The sequence below is a fragment of the Plectropomus leopardus genome, chromosome 2 (genome assembly GCF_026936395.1).
Source record: "Plectropomus leopardus strain MGB_pleo_1.0 chromosome 2, ASM2693639v1, whole genome shotgun sequence".
Taxonomy (NCBI): domain Eukaryota; kingdom Metazoa; phylum Chordata; class Actinopteri; order Perciformes; family Serranidae; genus Plectropomus; species Plectropomus leopardus.
The window spans coordinates 25,031,354-25,048,022 of record NC_142177.1 but is presented as its reverse complement, the minus strand read 5'-3'; the positions used below and the strand labels follow the sequence as shown (position 1 = coordinate 25,048,022).

The 16,669-nt window shown below is 38.7% G+C and overlaps 1 protein-coding gene across 6 annotated transcripts; it reads right to left on the bottom strand.

Annotated features, from left to right (window-relative positions):
• Window positions 1–31: 31 nt before the first annotated feature.
• LOC121957373 (poly(rC)-binding protein 2) lies at window positions 32–16,180 on the bottom strand. Of its 6 annotated transcripts, none has more exons than XM_042505926.2 (13): window positions 16,008–16,175; window positions 13,762–13,884; window positions 12,697–12,720; window positions 12,562–12,594; window positions 12,304–12,420; window positions 12,071–12,202; window positions 11,263–11,391; window positions 10,005–10,079; window positions 8,567–8,608; window positions 6,202–6,274; window positions 4,797–4,849; window positions 3,707–3,876; window positions 32–1,316 (listed from the first exon to the last, which is right to left on the bottom strand). In XM_042505926.2, the coding sequence occupies exons 2-13, from the start codon at window positions 13,828–13,830 to the stop codon at window positions 1,280–1,282; spliced, it is 954 nt and encodes a 317-aa protein (XP_042361860.1). In that variant the 5' UTR covers window positions 13,831–13,884; window positions 16,008–16,175; the 3' UTR covers window positions 32–1,279. The 6 variants fall into 6 exon arrangements, with proteins under 6 accessions (XP_042361860.1, XP_042361851.1, XP_087945190.1 ...); XM_042505917.2 differs by having other exon boundaries at window positions 6,202–6,301; window positions 16,008–16,174; XM_088089064.1 differs by lacking the exon at window positions 16,008–16,175 and adding an exon at window positions 15,537–15,683 and having other exon boundaries at window positions 6,202–6,301.
• Window positions 16,181–16,669: the final 489 nt, after the last annotated feature.

Sequence of the window (16,669 nt, the reverse complement as noted above, 5' to 3'; positions counted from 1 at the left end):
CGTTGCTGACGGTGACAAAACTCGGGAGAAGTTGTGGTTTGAGCATTTCACATCTTTATTTCTGTATTTTTTAAACAATGTTGTGGCACCCAGGTCTACAGTCTCAAAAAACGTGCACAAAAGTTTTTTTTTCTTTTCCTGCAAATAAAAAATAAAATAATTTTCTTGACTTGAGCAAAGCAAAGAGCAGGAAACTAGTGTTAACTCACAACTCCTTTCTTTGTCTAGTTCCAGAGCTTCAATGATTTCAGCCTCATCACATTTAACAGACAGATCAGTCAGTGTCCAGGAGTCAATCCCCCTTTGGTAGTTTAAAAAAAAATATTTCCTCCGTTTAAAACAAATATTCCAACATTTTTTTTTTAGTATATATCAGTCTTTACAAAAAAAGCGAGGAGAACCCTCTGCTTCTGATCCCTAGAGCCAAGCCCAAATCCCCCAAAAACCTCCCATCCCAGCAAAATATCAACACATGATCTCAGGACGAGGAGCGGGGAAAAACAGGAATGACATGTAGAGGAGGGGAAAAGTGACATGCGTTGTCATACACATTTTTAAATTATCTGGATAAATTTAATCGTGAGCGTTAGAACATTTGTAACCAAATATAAATCGGTGACAGTGCGTTGTACAGCTACGTTTTCTCCTCAGTGACACGAGTGTAATCCATGTTACAAGCACTTCAAAATGAAAAGGTGACAAAGGGGGAGAATGCTGTAAATATTTAAAGCAAGTGAGTATGGACATAAAATGGAAAGACCGACTTTTGTGGAACTGGGTGAGGAAAAGAGGGAGAGCGTGTGTATATATAAACAGAATAAAACAGTCACTCTATTCTTATTTTTGATACTTTTTTAAATTTTTCCTTTTTTGTCTTTTTCTTTTTAAAGAAAAAAACTGACTGTACAGAACTAAATCTATATGCCTATTCAGAGTTTTCCAACTCTACTCATCGGTGATGGCAAGGAAAGAAAAAAAGGGAAAAGAGCGAGGGATCCATAAAATAAAAAAAAGAGTCTAATAACAAATCATTAAAACCTCTAACTCGACTCAAAAAAGGGAATTAAAAACCTAATCGTTTGCTTTATTTTCTTTGACTAAAACCAAAAACAAATGAAATAAATAATGAACTCAGCGGATCAAATCAGTGGCGGTTGACATGATTTCAAATGAGGAAGAGGCAGCATAATATATAAACTCTTAAGTTGGATAGTTGCATTGACTGCTTTATGGTGGCCGATGATATAAAAGTGAGATTTAGTGCAGATGCAGTGTCTTATCAGTTGGCTGCCAGTCCTGTGGCCTCAGAGGAAAGCCTGGAGAGACAGACAGAGACACCCGGAGACCAGGGAGGGAGAGAGAATAAGGCATGCAATCAGACAGACAGGATACATGTATTAACTGTACATTACATTATCAGAATAAAATGCTAGATAAGGAGATTTATTAATAAATTCACTGAAGGTAATGTATGCTCGGATATGAATAAATGATCATTTGTTCAGTTTGGCTGCTCCTCTCATGAATATCTACTCCTCTCAACCAGCTGTTTGGAGTCACATCTCAAACTGATGGTTTTGTGGTTTAATGGATCCATTTCAAAGTTGCAGCATTTGAGAAAGACTCTTATTCCTATTCTTGCAGAGAACAGAGGGGGTTAATAGCAGCCGGTTAGCTTAGCATAAAGAAATTGAAACAGGTGGAAACAGGTAGCATGGCTCTCCCCAGTGATATCAAGTTCTGACTACCAGCATCTCTAAAGCAAGAGTTCCCAAACCCCTGGCCAAGAAATACTCTGACACATTACCCCGATAAACCCCCCCACAATGTGTCATTTTTACCCTTTGTTTTTATACAGATTACACAAACAAGAATGTGTTGATTACTGATCTTTGGAGCTCCTGGTAATCAGATTTTGTAACCTTTCAACAGAGCCAGGTGAGCCGTTTTCCCATCTCTGTGCTGAGCTAAACAAAGTGGCTGCTGGCTCTCGCTACATATTAAACATACAGACAAATGAGTAGTGTTCGTCTTCTTATCTAACTCAACAAGAAAGCGAATATGCATTTCCAAAGAACTGTTCCTTTAAAATGACGCTAAACTGGTTGTATGTTTTTGTATTTTTCACATCCGTAGAATGATCTAAATAAACGGTGATTGGGTGCCTTTGATACCTGAGGGCAGATTTACTTGGAATTACAATTGCTTCTTATACAAGCTAAAAGAAAATCATCATGACACATATATACTCTCCATTATAACAGCCAACAATAGTCACTTAAAATTCACTACAATAAAACTATTCCCATAAATACAATGTGACATCTTAAAGAGAGCCGCTACCTGAGCAGAGCTTACACAAAGAGAAAAATGCTTCATTAAAACCGTGAAATAATTTACCGTCCATGCAAAGTTCAAAGTCGTTTAAAAATATAATGCACTCAACATGTCATTTCTTTAAGAGACAGGCCAAATCAAGCTACAGAGATCTATTTTATAAATATGGCAGCAACCACCTGTCTGGCTGTTTAACACTGTGTGCATTTGTTTGTGTAATAAGCATGGCGTGGCACAGCCAGATACAAAAGCAAGTGCAGGTACAGACAACAAAGAGCTTTGTCAGTACTTTAGTAATAGATGACTTATGTTTCCTTCGTTAGTAAGGGGAGAGCCTTCGCCTTTTAGACTTGGAGCTCAGCTCAGGGGCGATTTTGGGCTCAGTGGGTATTGGGTGTGCGGGGTTACTGGCCCCGCTGACAACATGGAGGGCCAGGAGAGGGAGGGGCTTGAGACTGAGGAGACTTGACACACAGGCAGGAGAGCTGGGGAGCAGGGAATCAGTGGAGGAGGAAGAGGAGGAGGAAGAGGAGGGAGGAGGCGGCCCTGGAGCCAACAAGGACAGAGGGATGGAGGCTGAGGGGGGCACCACACAGGAGGAAGAGGAGGAGGAGGAAGAGATAGCAGCAGAGGAGGTGGTGGTAGAAGTAGTAGTAGTGGTAGTAGTAGTAGTAGAGGTGGAGGGAGGGCACAGGCTGGTCTGTTCAGGGTTCAAGGAGGAGGAGGAGGGAGGAGGTTTAGAGGACTCTACACTGTAGAAAGAGAGACAAGGAGAGAGGGACAACACAGTCGGGATGGGTCACAGGGCAGGCTGGTGAGCAATGGGCGAGGGTCGGGGGGTTAGGGGGAAGGAGGAGGGGTGAGGGAGGTGTGTGGAGGAATCACTCAGGGATGTGATCAAAACACAAGACAAAAAGCTTCATTAGAAATCAATGTGTCAATCAAAAAAAAAAAAAAAAAGAAATCACATCTCTGGTGATAGATCGACGTGGAGCCAAGTGAAGGGTAGAAAAAGGGAAAAAGCACAAGTGCAGATTGACAGAAAGCTAGCAACACCATTGACGATTAGCCAAAAAATAAACTAAAAAGTAGCAGCAGGTAGGCCCGTTATGACTTTGCATATAATGAACTACATAAACTATTTTATTCTTACTGAATTACTGTAGTATTGGTACATCAGTAGAAATCTGATCAAGTAGACTGAAGTAAATTAATTTTTCTTCAACATTTATAGACTCAAATTTAAACAAGCTGAGCTGACGCAGACAAATAATTTTCTGTAAAGTGAAACTAAACGTAGCCCAGCTAAACCTGTGGCTGAATGAATCACCAGTTGGGAGCTAACGTGGTCTATAACTGATCATCTCACCTGGCGTTGATGAGGTACTCCGCCAGACTGATGCTTGCGGGCGAGCCTGTGATGGTGACCTGGCGGTCAGTCGATCCATCCACTGGATTCGCAATCTTGATCTGGGCACCCGACATTTGCCTGATCTCGTTGATCTTGGCTCCCTGGCGGCCGATGATGCACCCAATAAGCTGCAGGGGAGAAGAGCAACAATGTTAAATGACATCATGAGTACTAGATCCTGAACAACATAATAAACAAATGTCTCTAGTAAAAGTAACATGCTTGAACTAGGGACGCACTGGCTGTGAAATTCTGGGCCAATACCAATGTTTTGTTGTTGTTGTTTATTTTGTTTTTGTTATTTATTCCCCTTTTGTGCCAAGGAAACAAAGAAACCTTTATAAGGAAGAATAACTGAACTATTTTTAAGTAATTTTGCTCTTCATTACAATAACTTTGAATTAATATAAATTCAGTTGTATACATTTATAATACAACCACTGATATAAACTTTCATATGAAAAGAACTTTATTAAAAATAACTGTTTCAAATGTCTGTCTACTATATAATATATATCATAATTATCCCTCTAATATCCATTTAAAATGCTGTGAAAACATCAAAAAGTATATCCTTCAAACAACTGTATTTATTCTAAGTTTCTCACCAAAAAATGCATTTTAAAAGATTGCTTTTAGAATGCATACGATAAAGTTATAATTTACCTTTGGCCACGACTCATTTTTACTGAACAGAGTGTGAAAACATCATAAATGTAATGTAATGCAACCTGCACCAGTTGCTAACAACGAGCAGCTAACGTTAAATGGCTCTCCTCCTGCTGATTTTAACGCAAATTTGTTATTCACAATGTAGCATAATGAGGGAAGCAACAGGATTCAGCCGATAAATCAATCAATCTGGAATGAATTTACCTTTTTATACACAACAGCAGTTATACATCTTTTTTTGTGGTTTTAATTCCAGTCAAACAGCATGGTAAACATTAAGATGCAGTTTTCTTTAGCTGAATGAATTGTGGATGAAGAAACATGTATAAACTATGAAAAGTTTAACAAATAACAATCGACTTCTTGGAGCACTTACATCATTTGGAATGGTCATCTCATGGGAACTGGTTTGAGCAGAGGCATCTATCCCTGGAAACAAACAACAAGAAAATTATAACCAAAAATTATTAAATAAGCAAAACAATATGTCCAAATGTAAAAAATCTATCTAGAGGTAATGTGAAATATGTAGAACTTAATAATAAGTGAATATAAAATTTTAAGTAACTAATCCAGAAGGAACTGAGGTTAACCCACCCCCTTAAATTCAAACACGGGACTTAAAGATTTATTCTGAAGCCCCAGGTACAGCTTAGCTGTACACTGAGTAATCAGGTTCAGTAATATCTCTATATCAGACAGTGAACACAACACTTAGAAATGTTGTTGCAAGGTGTTATATTTGTGATCGATAAGGCACTCATGTTCAATGTATGTCAGTGAGGCATGCACTCTTTCTGTGTTCATCAATTCAAACTTTGTTGAAACTTAAAGACTAAGATGTATCCCCCCACCCACCCACCAAATTTTGTGTGTTGTTCGAGGAGTATTTGTCATGGATTACATTATAATATATTACATGTCAATGGGACAGACAAGTCTCAAAAATCCACAGCTGAATGCTTCTGAGGCAGTATCAAAAAACTCTATTTCTAAATGTTTGTATTGGGTTGCTTTCCTGTGTACAGCAGGTTTCTATCTTTCTGCCTGAAAACAGGGTTCCTGCAGCTTAAGGAAAGTTAGATTCAAGAGTTTTTAAGTCTTTTTTTAATGCCACTTGGAATTAATTTTGAGACCAACTTTCTAATAATCAAACTTGAAGGACACTTTTACTTTGCCCAAATGTTTAGTGTGACATAAAACATGATGTGTCTTTGGTAAGATAGAAAAAGTTGGATTATTTGTGTCAAATGTTGGCAAAAAAAACAACCCAAAACAACCTCTTTGAGTGAGACAAATGGAATACAATTACTATAATATATCAAAATAAAAGCAACTTTTAGTTGGTTTAAGTTATCTGGCATTTCTCTATGATTTTTTTGGGAATTTTCAGTTTTTTACTCTGCATTAATGACAGGTTTAGGAACAATAATTTATCAAATTATTTAACAAAAAACAGATTATTTATTTTGACATTTAAGTTTGAAACATCAGAAAAAAACAATTCACAAAATCCTACATTGCATGTCAATTTAATACCAATTAAGGCCTCATTTTTAGATTAATGAATTTAAATGCCTTTTAAGCCTTTTTAATGATCTGAGGGAACCCTGACCTAAAATGACACATTATTAATTCCGAGTTCTCCTTATGTCAAATCTGTGTTTTTGGGACCAAAACATCCTATATGATGTTGCTGCCCTTTCAATAAATCTTGACTTTTGGTGCTGACATGGCAGCATTTTGCATTTAAAGCACATGCGTCTTCCTGTGCTCCCTACCAGTAAATCCCTGGTTGCTTGGTGCGATGGGGAAGGGGCTCTGCTGCATAGCCAGTTGGTGAAGCTTGGTGAGCTGTGGAGAGATAGCAGCAGAGGAAGACTGTGAGAGTGAGAGAGAAGGCAGGGAGAGAAATGGAGGAAATGGAAAACACAGGAAGAGGGAAGAACAGAACAAAACAAATCACAGTCAGTACAGACAGCTACACAAAGAGCCTCCACATGAAACACTGTGGTGTGCACATCTCTTATCCTTTCACAAAGCTTTACACAGGTGATAATTAGTGTGATTTATGGACTTGTCTATGCAGGGTACCCCATAGGTATTCCTCCAGGCTGCATCTCTTGGTAATGATTTCTCGCAGTCTTCAGGGTCAGGGCAAAGTCACAATACACAAGACAGGGATCATCCAACATGTAGGTGACATCCTAATCATCACCAATACAAGACCCAAACATGACAATCTCAACTTAACGTCACACTTTAGAAGTTACCGCAATTATAGCTGTAAGGGATGATTTAACCCCAAAATCAAAAGTTCACATTTTTCCTCTTACCTGTAGTGCTTTTTATCAGTCTGGATTGTTTTGGTGCGAGTTGCCAAGTGTTGGAGATATCGCCCTGAAAGATGTGTGCCTTCTGTCCAATAATATGGAACTAGATGGCGATCGGCTTGTGGAACTCAAAAGTGCAAAAAAAAGTTGGAAAAGTAAACGGCGATGTCTCTTTTCAATAATTATGACCCGGCTACACAAGATAATCCACAGACCTTGTTGTGAGCAGTCTCAGTCTAGGCCTACTTCATATAAAATACTGTTTCAGGGGAATTTTCACCCTGACCAGAATACAGTTCTCTGAAATAATACTGTCGAACTTAAGTGTGAACTCACAGTGTGAGTGTGAGCAGTAAACTGAATGAATGTGGAAAAACTGAGACATAAAGTGGAAATTGCCCTTTTTTCCCGAAGATATCTCAAGCTGTTCATCTGTGTTTAAATGGATTGTTGTTTTCACTAATCATTTCTCTACACTAAAAGAAAGGGAAACATTTGAAGTTGTTATTATTAGTGAGTTATAATGCAATGGTATTACATATCAGACTCACTTGAGATCAAATTGGGCTGAATGTGGTCCATGAACTAAATTAAGGTTGACATCCCTGATCTACTAGTCAGTTACCTAGCACCACTATGTTAACATCACAGCTCCGCAGAGAGGGACTCCATTGATGTTTTTATCTCGCTCAGTCACAAGCACGAGTCTCTCTTCATAAGTGGATGCACGTTTCCTTCTGCACGATGATACAGCTGGCAGGTGTAGTTCAGTAGAACAAAAATATTTCCTACATGAAAATGCTCACAACAAAGTCAGTGGATTACCTTGAGGAACCCGATGATGATTTCTAGAAAGAGACATTACTATTGAGTTTTTAAAATGTATTTTTGGCGCTTTAAGCACCACGAGCCGAGTGCCCTCTGGTTCCATTACATTGAGGCGAGGGCAGACATCTCTATAGACAATATCTCAAACACTTTGCTACTTATTCCAAAACATTCTTTAAAAATAGCTCTACAGGTAAGAGAAAAAAATGTATATCTTTAAGTTTAGGGTGAACTGTCCATTTAAGGAAGAGGCGACCAGTTTCTGTGGCTCTTATCAACAAATTCTGATCTTAACAATCAAAAACTGCCCTAAACAATGGCAAACTAATTACATTAACATAATCATACTAAACTAAATAAATGTTGTCATGTGTTACGTTATATCTGACTTGTACTGCTTTGCTCTGTTGCCAATATTCAGAGGCAAGTAAGACTAATAATAAATGCTCTATCACATCCAATGCTCCTGATGGAACATCTAAAGCTCATTAAAAAAGAGAGAGAAAGATTAATTTAGTAAGCAGAGCACAAAGTAATTATGAAGGGTTAATGAAGAGGGGGGGGGGAAAGCCCAACATATCTATATGGGACAGACTAATGAATGAGGCATGTAAAACGAGACAGAACAAAAAGGGGGAAAAAAAAACAGACAAGAGTGAGCAGCAGGAACAGATAATTGTGCATGGAACAGTGGAGAGTCTGGACAAACACAAACAACAAATGTCAGTTTAATTAACAACTGACAGAGTCAACGGAGAAATCATACAAACATGAAGTACTAACACTGCTGCTCTCTAAATGGTTACAAAATCTGATAATAGTAGGTCAGAAATAAAATTAGGGGCAAGTTTAGCTACAGTTATGGGCTGTAAAACGAGGCGTGGGTGGGCGGGCGGTATGCACATTTTGGAAGAGGACAGTTGTAATTATGGATGGGAGTGGTGGGGGTGAGGGGGGGTCATGTAAAAATGTCTACTGCACTTACATCTGGCTGTGGGATCGCGTGCTGTCCTTGTACGGCATATGCCTGAAACAAATGAAAACAAAGCTATCATAGGCCTCACATCTGATTTTGATTTCGGTCAAGGTACCTCACCAGCTACATCTCTCCTAATATATAAATACCTCAAGACTCAAACACATCAAAGCCTGAACTAATATCGTTTAAGACTATCAACACACGTCTTGTCCAAAGTCTCCACATTTCTGGGAAAAGAGAAATCTTTAGAGACATAGTGGAATTAAGGAAAACTGGAAGGAGAGATATTCTTTTACAAAAGATTTTTAAAATAGGAATTTAGTAAGTTTAAAGACCGTGTAATGTTAAGCCAACAAGCAACAGAAAGCAACAACAATAGCGGGAAACAGGCCGAAAATCTTCTGAAACCTAATGCTTGAAACAAAACAAGTTTCGGGGAAACGCACAGACAGAAGGCCCTTTAACAAACTGCCTCTTGGAAAAATGTTTTATGGACTTCGTAAGTTGTTGATCCTCTCTTGAAACAATTAGCATAAGCAGCTCTGGTTGCAGCTGATTTCTAAACTGAAATCCCTTACAAAGCTGCTCCTGACTATTATGATCTTGCCCAATCATATGCAAGTATCAAAAGTTTATTACTTTGTGTTATATATATTGAGAGCTTTTCATCCAACACTAAGAATTCCATATATATAATATTATGCATAACTATGCATCTAACACTGAAAATTGAAGCAATAAATACTAGGATTTGGTACAGAACTTTCTAGTTTTACGGGTACCGACCAATTTACGTCTGTGCTACCGAGTGCCAATTAACATTAAATTAATCTGTGCCAAATGTTGGTACCTGAGAGCTAATCATAGTGAGAGAGCAAGTACAGAGTGAAAGAGAAACACTAAGTCACCCCTGCAGCTCATTCAAGTCACAGTGAGGCACAGCAATGACGAACTGAAAACAGTCACAAGTGTGGTTACACTTTTTAAAAGTCGATGCAGACAACGCAGCCTCAGAGACACACTGCAGCGTTCTCACACCGTGCCCTGGTGACAGACTGTGACAAGTTGAAGAGACAGGTTTGAGAGGAAAGAGGTTTTATTTTGGTGTGTAGTATGTCCGAAATAAATATAGCCGAAGGTTATGAGTTGTGCCTATACTTGTGGCGGTAACATTATAAAAACATAGAAACTACATAGTCTAAACGTCTAATATTGCCAACAGCAGCACATTACAGCCTAACTGCTTTTGTTCCTTCACAATAAAAGCCTTAGATATATACACTGCATCACCGCTTGCCATAGGGAGCTTAAATTCTCTCGGAGCATTTTGCTAAGAGGCAACTCAACAAAGAACAAGAGCACCAAAACAATTGAGAGTGTCACCCAGCCATAATAAACACCCCCTTACATCAATAAAAAAAGAGGCTCTCTGTGTCGTACGCACCTGTCCGCCTGCGAAGATGACAGGGGATCCTGAAGGCTTGGGTCGGTAGGGGATAGTGACCCCCTTAGGGGGAGACTGGAGAAGACAAAGAAGGTGCATGTGTGATTACATTATTACATGTACATGTTATCATACAGGTGTAGAGAAATTTTAAAATAGTTTTAGATTTAGGTTTTTAAATTAGAAATGTAGCCACCGCTTGTACTAGCAGTAACTGTACATCAGAATCAGCTTTAATGATTACGTGGAATCGAACCCTGTTTTTTTTTATGCATTTGATGTACATACACAGAACCTGTGAAAAAAAATCGATGCTACACTCTCATCTCCCCCACAGCAGCACAGAGGATCTTTACAATCAACACAGTTTCAAGGTTGGAACTCCAAATTCTTGAGTTACAGCCAATAACATGTTTTATGATGTCGCTGTGACCTTGACCTTTGACTTTCAAGCAACAGATTCTGATTAGTTCATTCTTGAGTCCAAGTGGATGTTTGTGGCAAATTTAAATAAATTCCCTAACGGTGTTCTTGAGATATCGCTTTCAAAAGAATGAGACAAATCAAGGTCACCATGACAGTGACCCTTGACCACCAAAATCATATTAGTTTGTCCTTGAGCCCACTCGAAGATTTGTGCCAAATTTGAAGAAATTCTACTACGGTGTTCTTGAGATATTGCGTTCACAAGAATGAGACTGATGAGGTCACAGGGACCTTGACCTGTGACCTATGACCACCAAAATCTAATCAGCTCTTCTTTCAGAATCAGAATCAGAATCAGAAAAAGATTTATTGCCAGGTATAGTTAACATAATACGAGGAATTTGTTTTGGTCCAAGTGAATGTTTGTGTCAAATTTAAAGAAATTTCCTTGAGGTGTTCTTGACATATAACGTTCAGAAGAACGTCCCAGACGGACAACCCAAAAGCATACTGCCTCTGGCCTCAGCTATCGCTGGCGCAGACGCATAATCAGTGAAGCTATTTAAAGATATTTGACAACGCAATAGTTTAGGATTATGAATATATGGCCCGTGTTATAATTATCTATAATATTCAGCTCATTGCCCTGTCGTGATTTTAAAATATCTGTAAAACATTACTGTTGCAATCCAGTGTATCAGCGCCACACATCTCTGATCCAAATCCAACACACAGCAGCCAAAAACCCAGTGATCACACCATTCCACATCATTAATTTACAGGTCAACAGCTGCCACTTCATTTGCTTCATCACTTTCACGAGTCCACTTACCTCAAGCATGACCACACAGATCTGCTTCACACACTCAATTATCGACTGGGGAGTACCAGCGATGGTGATGGCTCGCTCTGTGGAGTTGGGGAGCATGTCTCCTGCCACTTGTACCTGAGCACCAGTTGACTGGAAAACACAAACAGAGTGAAATGAGATGGGAATTCAAGACCGGCTGTGTATCAGAGGATGATGTGCTAAATTCCACAGGTTAAGACAGGCTTCATAAGACCAATTTTCCATTAAAGCAAAATTCAAGGGCAATTTTATTTTGCCAAAATGTTTATTGTAACATGAAACATTACTTTTTTGTCCAGTGAAAAAATGTTGAAAAAAAAGAACCCTTTTTAGACTGGAACATATGGAAGACGATAAACATATTATATTATATTATATTAATTTACCAACATAGGTAGACATTTCTGGGCAATTCTTTCTTTTTTAATCTGCATGTGAGATTCCACTATTTGGATTTCCATAATGAAGAGTTTAAGAAAAGGAATTCATGAATTATTTCACAAAACAAAAAGATGTCACCAATTATTGTGAGATTTTACAATGCAACGTCAGAAAAAATGATTCATTTAATCATACTTCCCATGTCTGAGCATTATTAAGACTTTTGAAAGAGTCAGTTTTATACCAATAAAGCCCTAATATTTAGATTAATGAATTCAATGCCTTTTCAGACTCTTTAAGGATCTGCAGAAACGCTGAAAGAGGCGATAGTCAGCTAATGTTGAGGAGATTTGAGCTTGCATTATTTTGCTTCATAGGTTTTGCATTACATGCTCTTTTCTATGCATACCTCTCGAATTTCCTTGATCTTGCAGCCACCTTTCCCAATGAGGGAACCACACTGGCTGGCAGGGACCACAATGCGTAGGGTCACTGGAGGCTTGCTGGTAGCTGTGCTGTTTGTCATTGAGCTGCTTATGTCCTTGAGAAAGACACAGAGACGAAGGTTAATCTAGTTTGTGTTTTGGGAGCGGTTGCTGCTGACCTGTGAATCCATTAGTCAGCAGAAAAATAGTGACCTACCTCTTCCAGCTTTTCAATGATCATGGAGAATGCTTTAAAGATGGCGGTGGTTGGACCTGCCAAAGTAATGATCCTCTCAGGACAATTGCCCTCAGAGATGTTGATGCGAGCCCCGCTCTATAGACAGAGGAAAGCACAAATTTGAAAGAATATTTCGAAGACTTCAGACAAACAACCATGGCCTCTTAGCGACCGTATAACATTATGTCCTGCTGTACTTAACCGTAACCAGAGAAAAGAAATAAGAAAGGACCTCACCTCTTCTCTCATCTTCTTCACAGATTCACCTTTCTATTAGCAGAGAATCAATGTCAGACTCATTTGACGCAAACAACACATCTTCAAATAATGATAGACAATCAAAAATATCAAATTGACCAAACAGCAGCTCACCTTTCCAATAATACTTCCAACTTCCTAAAATAGAAAAAGAGAAACCATTTCATTAGGCTGATTAATTACCCTTTTACACCTGTCATTGTTTACCAACTCTCCAGTAACAGCTGACCTAGTTCACCAGGCAATGAAAAAACTCCAATAAATAAGGCTATATGTCTCTCCCACACTTGGATAAGAAGAGCTGTTGTCATTGTATGCACTGGAAACACTCAAACAGCTTGATCCACAATGAATTCCCCAGCTCTCTACCACAGGCAGTTTTTATTTTTGTCTAATCCCACACAGACTCAAGATGGTGCTGTCGACCAGAGTCAGATCCAGGATGCAGTCAAGCACACAAAATCTGAAGACTGCTGATGCCTAGCTAGTGCTGGGGCCTCTTTTAGGATGCTATGAGCTAGCAAAGCTTTTGAAGGAACATTTTTTGGATATATCACATTTTGGTATGTCTGTAGTGTAAGATAATATATCGGGGTCAGATTTTGAGCAGCCGCTTCTTGCTATGTGGCATCTCAGCTTTTTAAGCCACAAAACAACAACCAGACACAGTGGGACTCAAAGATGCAACAAGTGTGTAGCTATGCTGCCATCGTGAAAGCCAGATGGATTAGTGACAACGGCAATTGCAGTGTCACGCCTCCTGGTTGTAGATTTTTACAAAGTGAACAAGGCAGACATGGCAGCTTGTATTATAATTTGATCTTTCAAGCTGCTTTGTGATTATTCAGAGAGGAATGCAGGCGAGGGCAATGAGTTTAACTCTGCTCTGAGTAAAACAGCCCTTATTTCTGCAATAACTTAACAGTAGCAAAGGAACATACTAATATTTTACCAAAGCGAACGCACATTTATGCATGAGGCAAACATGGTCTCCAATATAAAAGCTCGCCAGAGCACCAATCCACTTTTCTTTGTGATACAGGATCCCGTCACCGAGTCAATACCCTTACTCATCACATAGTCCATGCCCTTTATATATCCCCAGGGAGCTTCATTTCCATAAATATAATGTCATAGACTATTACAGTTCCGACACAAGCAGCTGATGGGTGACCTCACCTTGCCATGCATGAGCAGCCTAATGGTAAGGGTGACATTGAGGCCTCCTTCAATCACACCGGAGTCCATAACTGCAATCTGGGAGTCCGTACAGAACTGGGGTCTTTGGTCACCGAGATGGATCTAAAGGGACATAGCAGAGAAGGCATTATGTAACAAGAATGATCATGTTACAAAACTGAATTGTAACACGGTAGGGCTACGACGGCATGACATTTTAACAGTATGATTACATTCTCAGAAAATACCACTGTGTCACGATATCATAGTATTTGAAAACTTTTATTATCAGTTACAATGACCCATAAAAGAATGAAAACAGAAGATTTTTTGAAGATTTAACTAACTTTCTATTACAACTGGAACTTGAAACTTCTTTTAAATTGATATACATGAAGCATGTCCCCCTTCTGAGAATAAAAAAGGTGAGATTCAAATGTTTCTTTAAAAAGCAGATGTACACAGTATAATAACTGACAATTTCCAAACTAATATACTTTGAAACCAGTAAACTGCAACCTCAGTAAAAAAAAAAAAAAAAAGAGAGAGAGAGATAAAAGAAAAAACTAGGGATGACAACACTTTATCAACAACCAATTCATCGCTCATTAAGAATATAATTGAACGTGTGGATTTTAACTGTTCAATTGTTAGGCCATAAAATTTGATGTTGTCGAAGTATATGCAAAATGTTGCTGTGAGCTTTGATTGCGAAAAAAAGCACATTTGATATTGTTTGAAATAAGTTTTTATGTTTAAAAGTAATTTAAAAATTAACTGATTGTTGTTAATTTTACCTACAAATCAATTAAGTCAACTATACTTTACGACCCTAGGAAAAAAAACACTTAACATTTATGTACATCAGGGACAACAAAAGTGAGGCATGTGCCTCTAGTACCATGTGTAAAAGTGGCCTCCTAACACTGACTTACACATCAACAATATGACAATTACAGAGTATTTCTCATCAGTATAAATGTATAGTAACACTCACACCCACAGTGAGTTAATACTACACTTCAACCACATCCTAGTATTGGCTAATGCAGTGTTCTTACCTATTGGGGTTTCATATTTCTTAAAATGTGCACATTCTGCCCATTTGCACTAGAAAAACTTCCGTCCTCACCATACTCCTGCTACAAATGGATATAACGTTACTATATGGTCACACACAGTATTTAAAGGCCCATTTACCTAGTTCGCCAAGCAACTGCCTAACTCAATTTTGTCAAAATAAGTGATTCTGTTAAATCCCAATGGACCTTGTAACATACTTCAGATAAAGGTGTAAAAATAACCGACAAATATGCAAGTATGTTAAGGTCATAATTAGTGTCCAATAGACATATTTCTACTTAATTAACCCCTTAAAAAGCAATATGAGTAATCTGTATCACAGCTCATGCTAACATTAATGCTCATGAAAACAGATGCGTACTACGATGAATCATAAAAAAAAATGGCTCAGGACTCACTTTCACTGAGCCAACTACACGCTGCTCGTTGGGTGCATTTATTTCCAAAGATCTCGCTGCTGCTTTAACCCAAGTTATCCGACTCCAAACTAGTAAATTAGCACTGAATCCATGTCCATGCTAACTGAAAAACATATGGCTCGCATGCTAACGACGTCTTCATCATTAGCGATGAATCAAGTTTATCAACAAATGTGCGTATAATTACTCACTCGCTACAACAGTTAGACCGTGATATCGCAAAATACACCCACAAGTGTGTTCCGTGTGATAAGCATGTATTTAAATGCTTACTTTGGGTGTGTTGTTCAGTTTAAAGTAAGTCCATTAACTATTAACGCTTCTTGTAAGTCTGTTAGCCATTTAGCACGTTGGTAGCTCTCCGTACTGGGAAAATGAATGGAGCATGCGTGCGCTACTTAGCAAAGCTAGCTAGTTAGCTTAATAAATCAACGTTCTTAATAGCTGACCAAATATCGGCAGCCTTCGCAGCGTGGTAGTTGTGTCGTCTTTTGGTTAAATGCAGGCGCTAAACGGCAGGCAAAATTTCGTAAAGCAACATTTAAAGTCAAACTTATCGATGGCTCGCTAAGCTAAGCTAAGCTAGCCGAATCATTCCGTACGGAGAGTGTGCGTGCTCATCGTCGCGCGGCCTGTTAGCATGCTGGACAAGCAGCCGCTAGCTGTTGGGCGCGATTTCTTTCCGCTATACTTCTGATCATAACAAAAAATTATAAAAACACCAAACATCTCAATAAAACTCACCTGATTCGTGTGCTGATACGTGGCCGGGGGGAGGGTTGGGGTTGTAAGGGTAGAAGGGGAGAGGTTCGGGAGGGTAGAAACCCGGGGGAGAGTTCAGAAAGGACTCGGGGAAGAGGGAAGAGTGATGTGAGATCGAGCTCCACTCCTTTACACAAAGACAACAAAATTATAACCTCTGAACTTTCCCCTTTCACCCAACCCAAACCCCCAACCTGAGTTTGACCACAGAATGCCCCCAAATCACGAGTATGAAAAAAAAGATGTAGTAGCGCATTGGTGGGACATTATGCTAAAATATGGCAGGGGAATGAAAGGATTTCATTAAAAAATAAGTTATTGCGCAAAATAAAATAAATTTAAAAAATGATGCATTGGTGTAAAACGTCGCAATGAGGAGTGTCTGTTGCTGAAAATAACTGATGATCCATGTTTTTTTGTACGTGTTTTTAAACATTACTTATCATATAGATGTTTGCTTTATCAGTGTTTCTAATATGTTCATATTTACAACTTCAATAAAATACTTGTTTATAGGGACACTAGTGGGCGTAAAGTGTATTGCAACTCGGTTTATTACTTCAGTTATATTGGGGACGACACACGCATCTTACTTTTCATTTATAAATGCTCAATTTTCATATTCAAAAGCAGGAAATTACTAT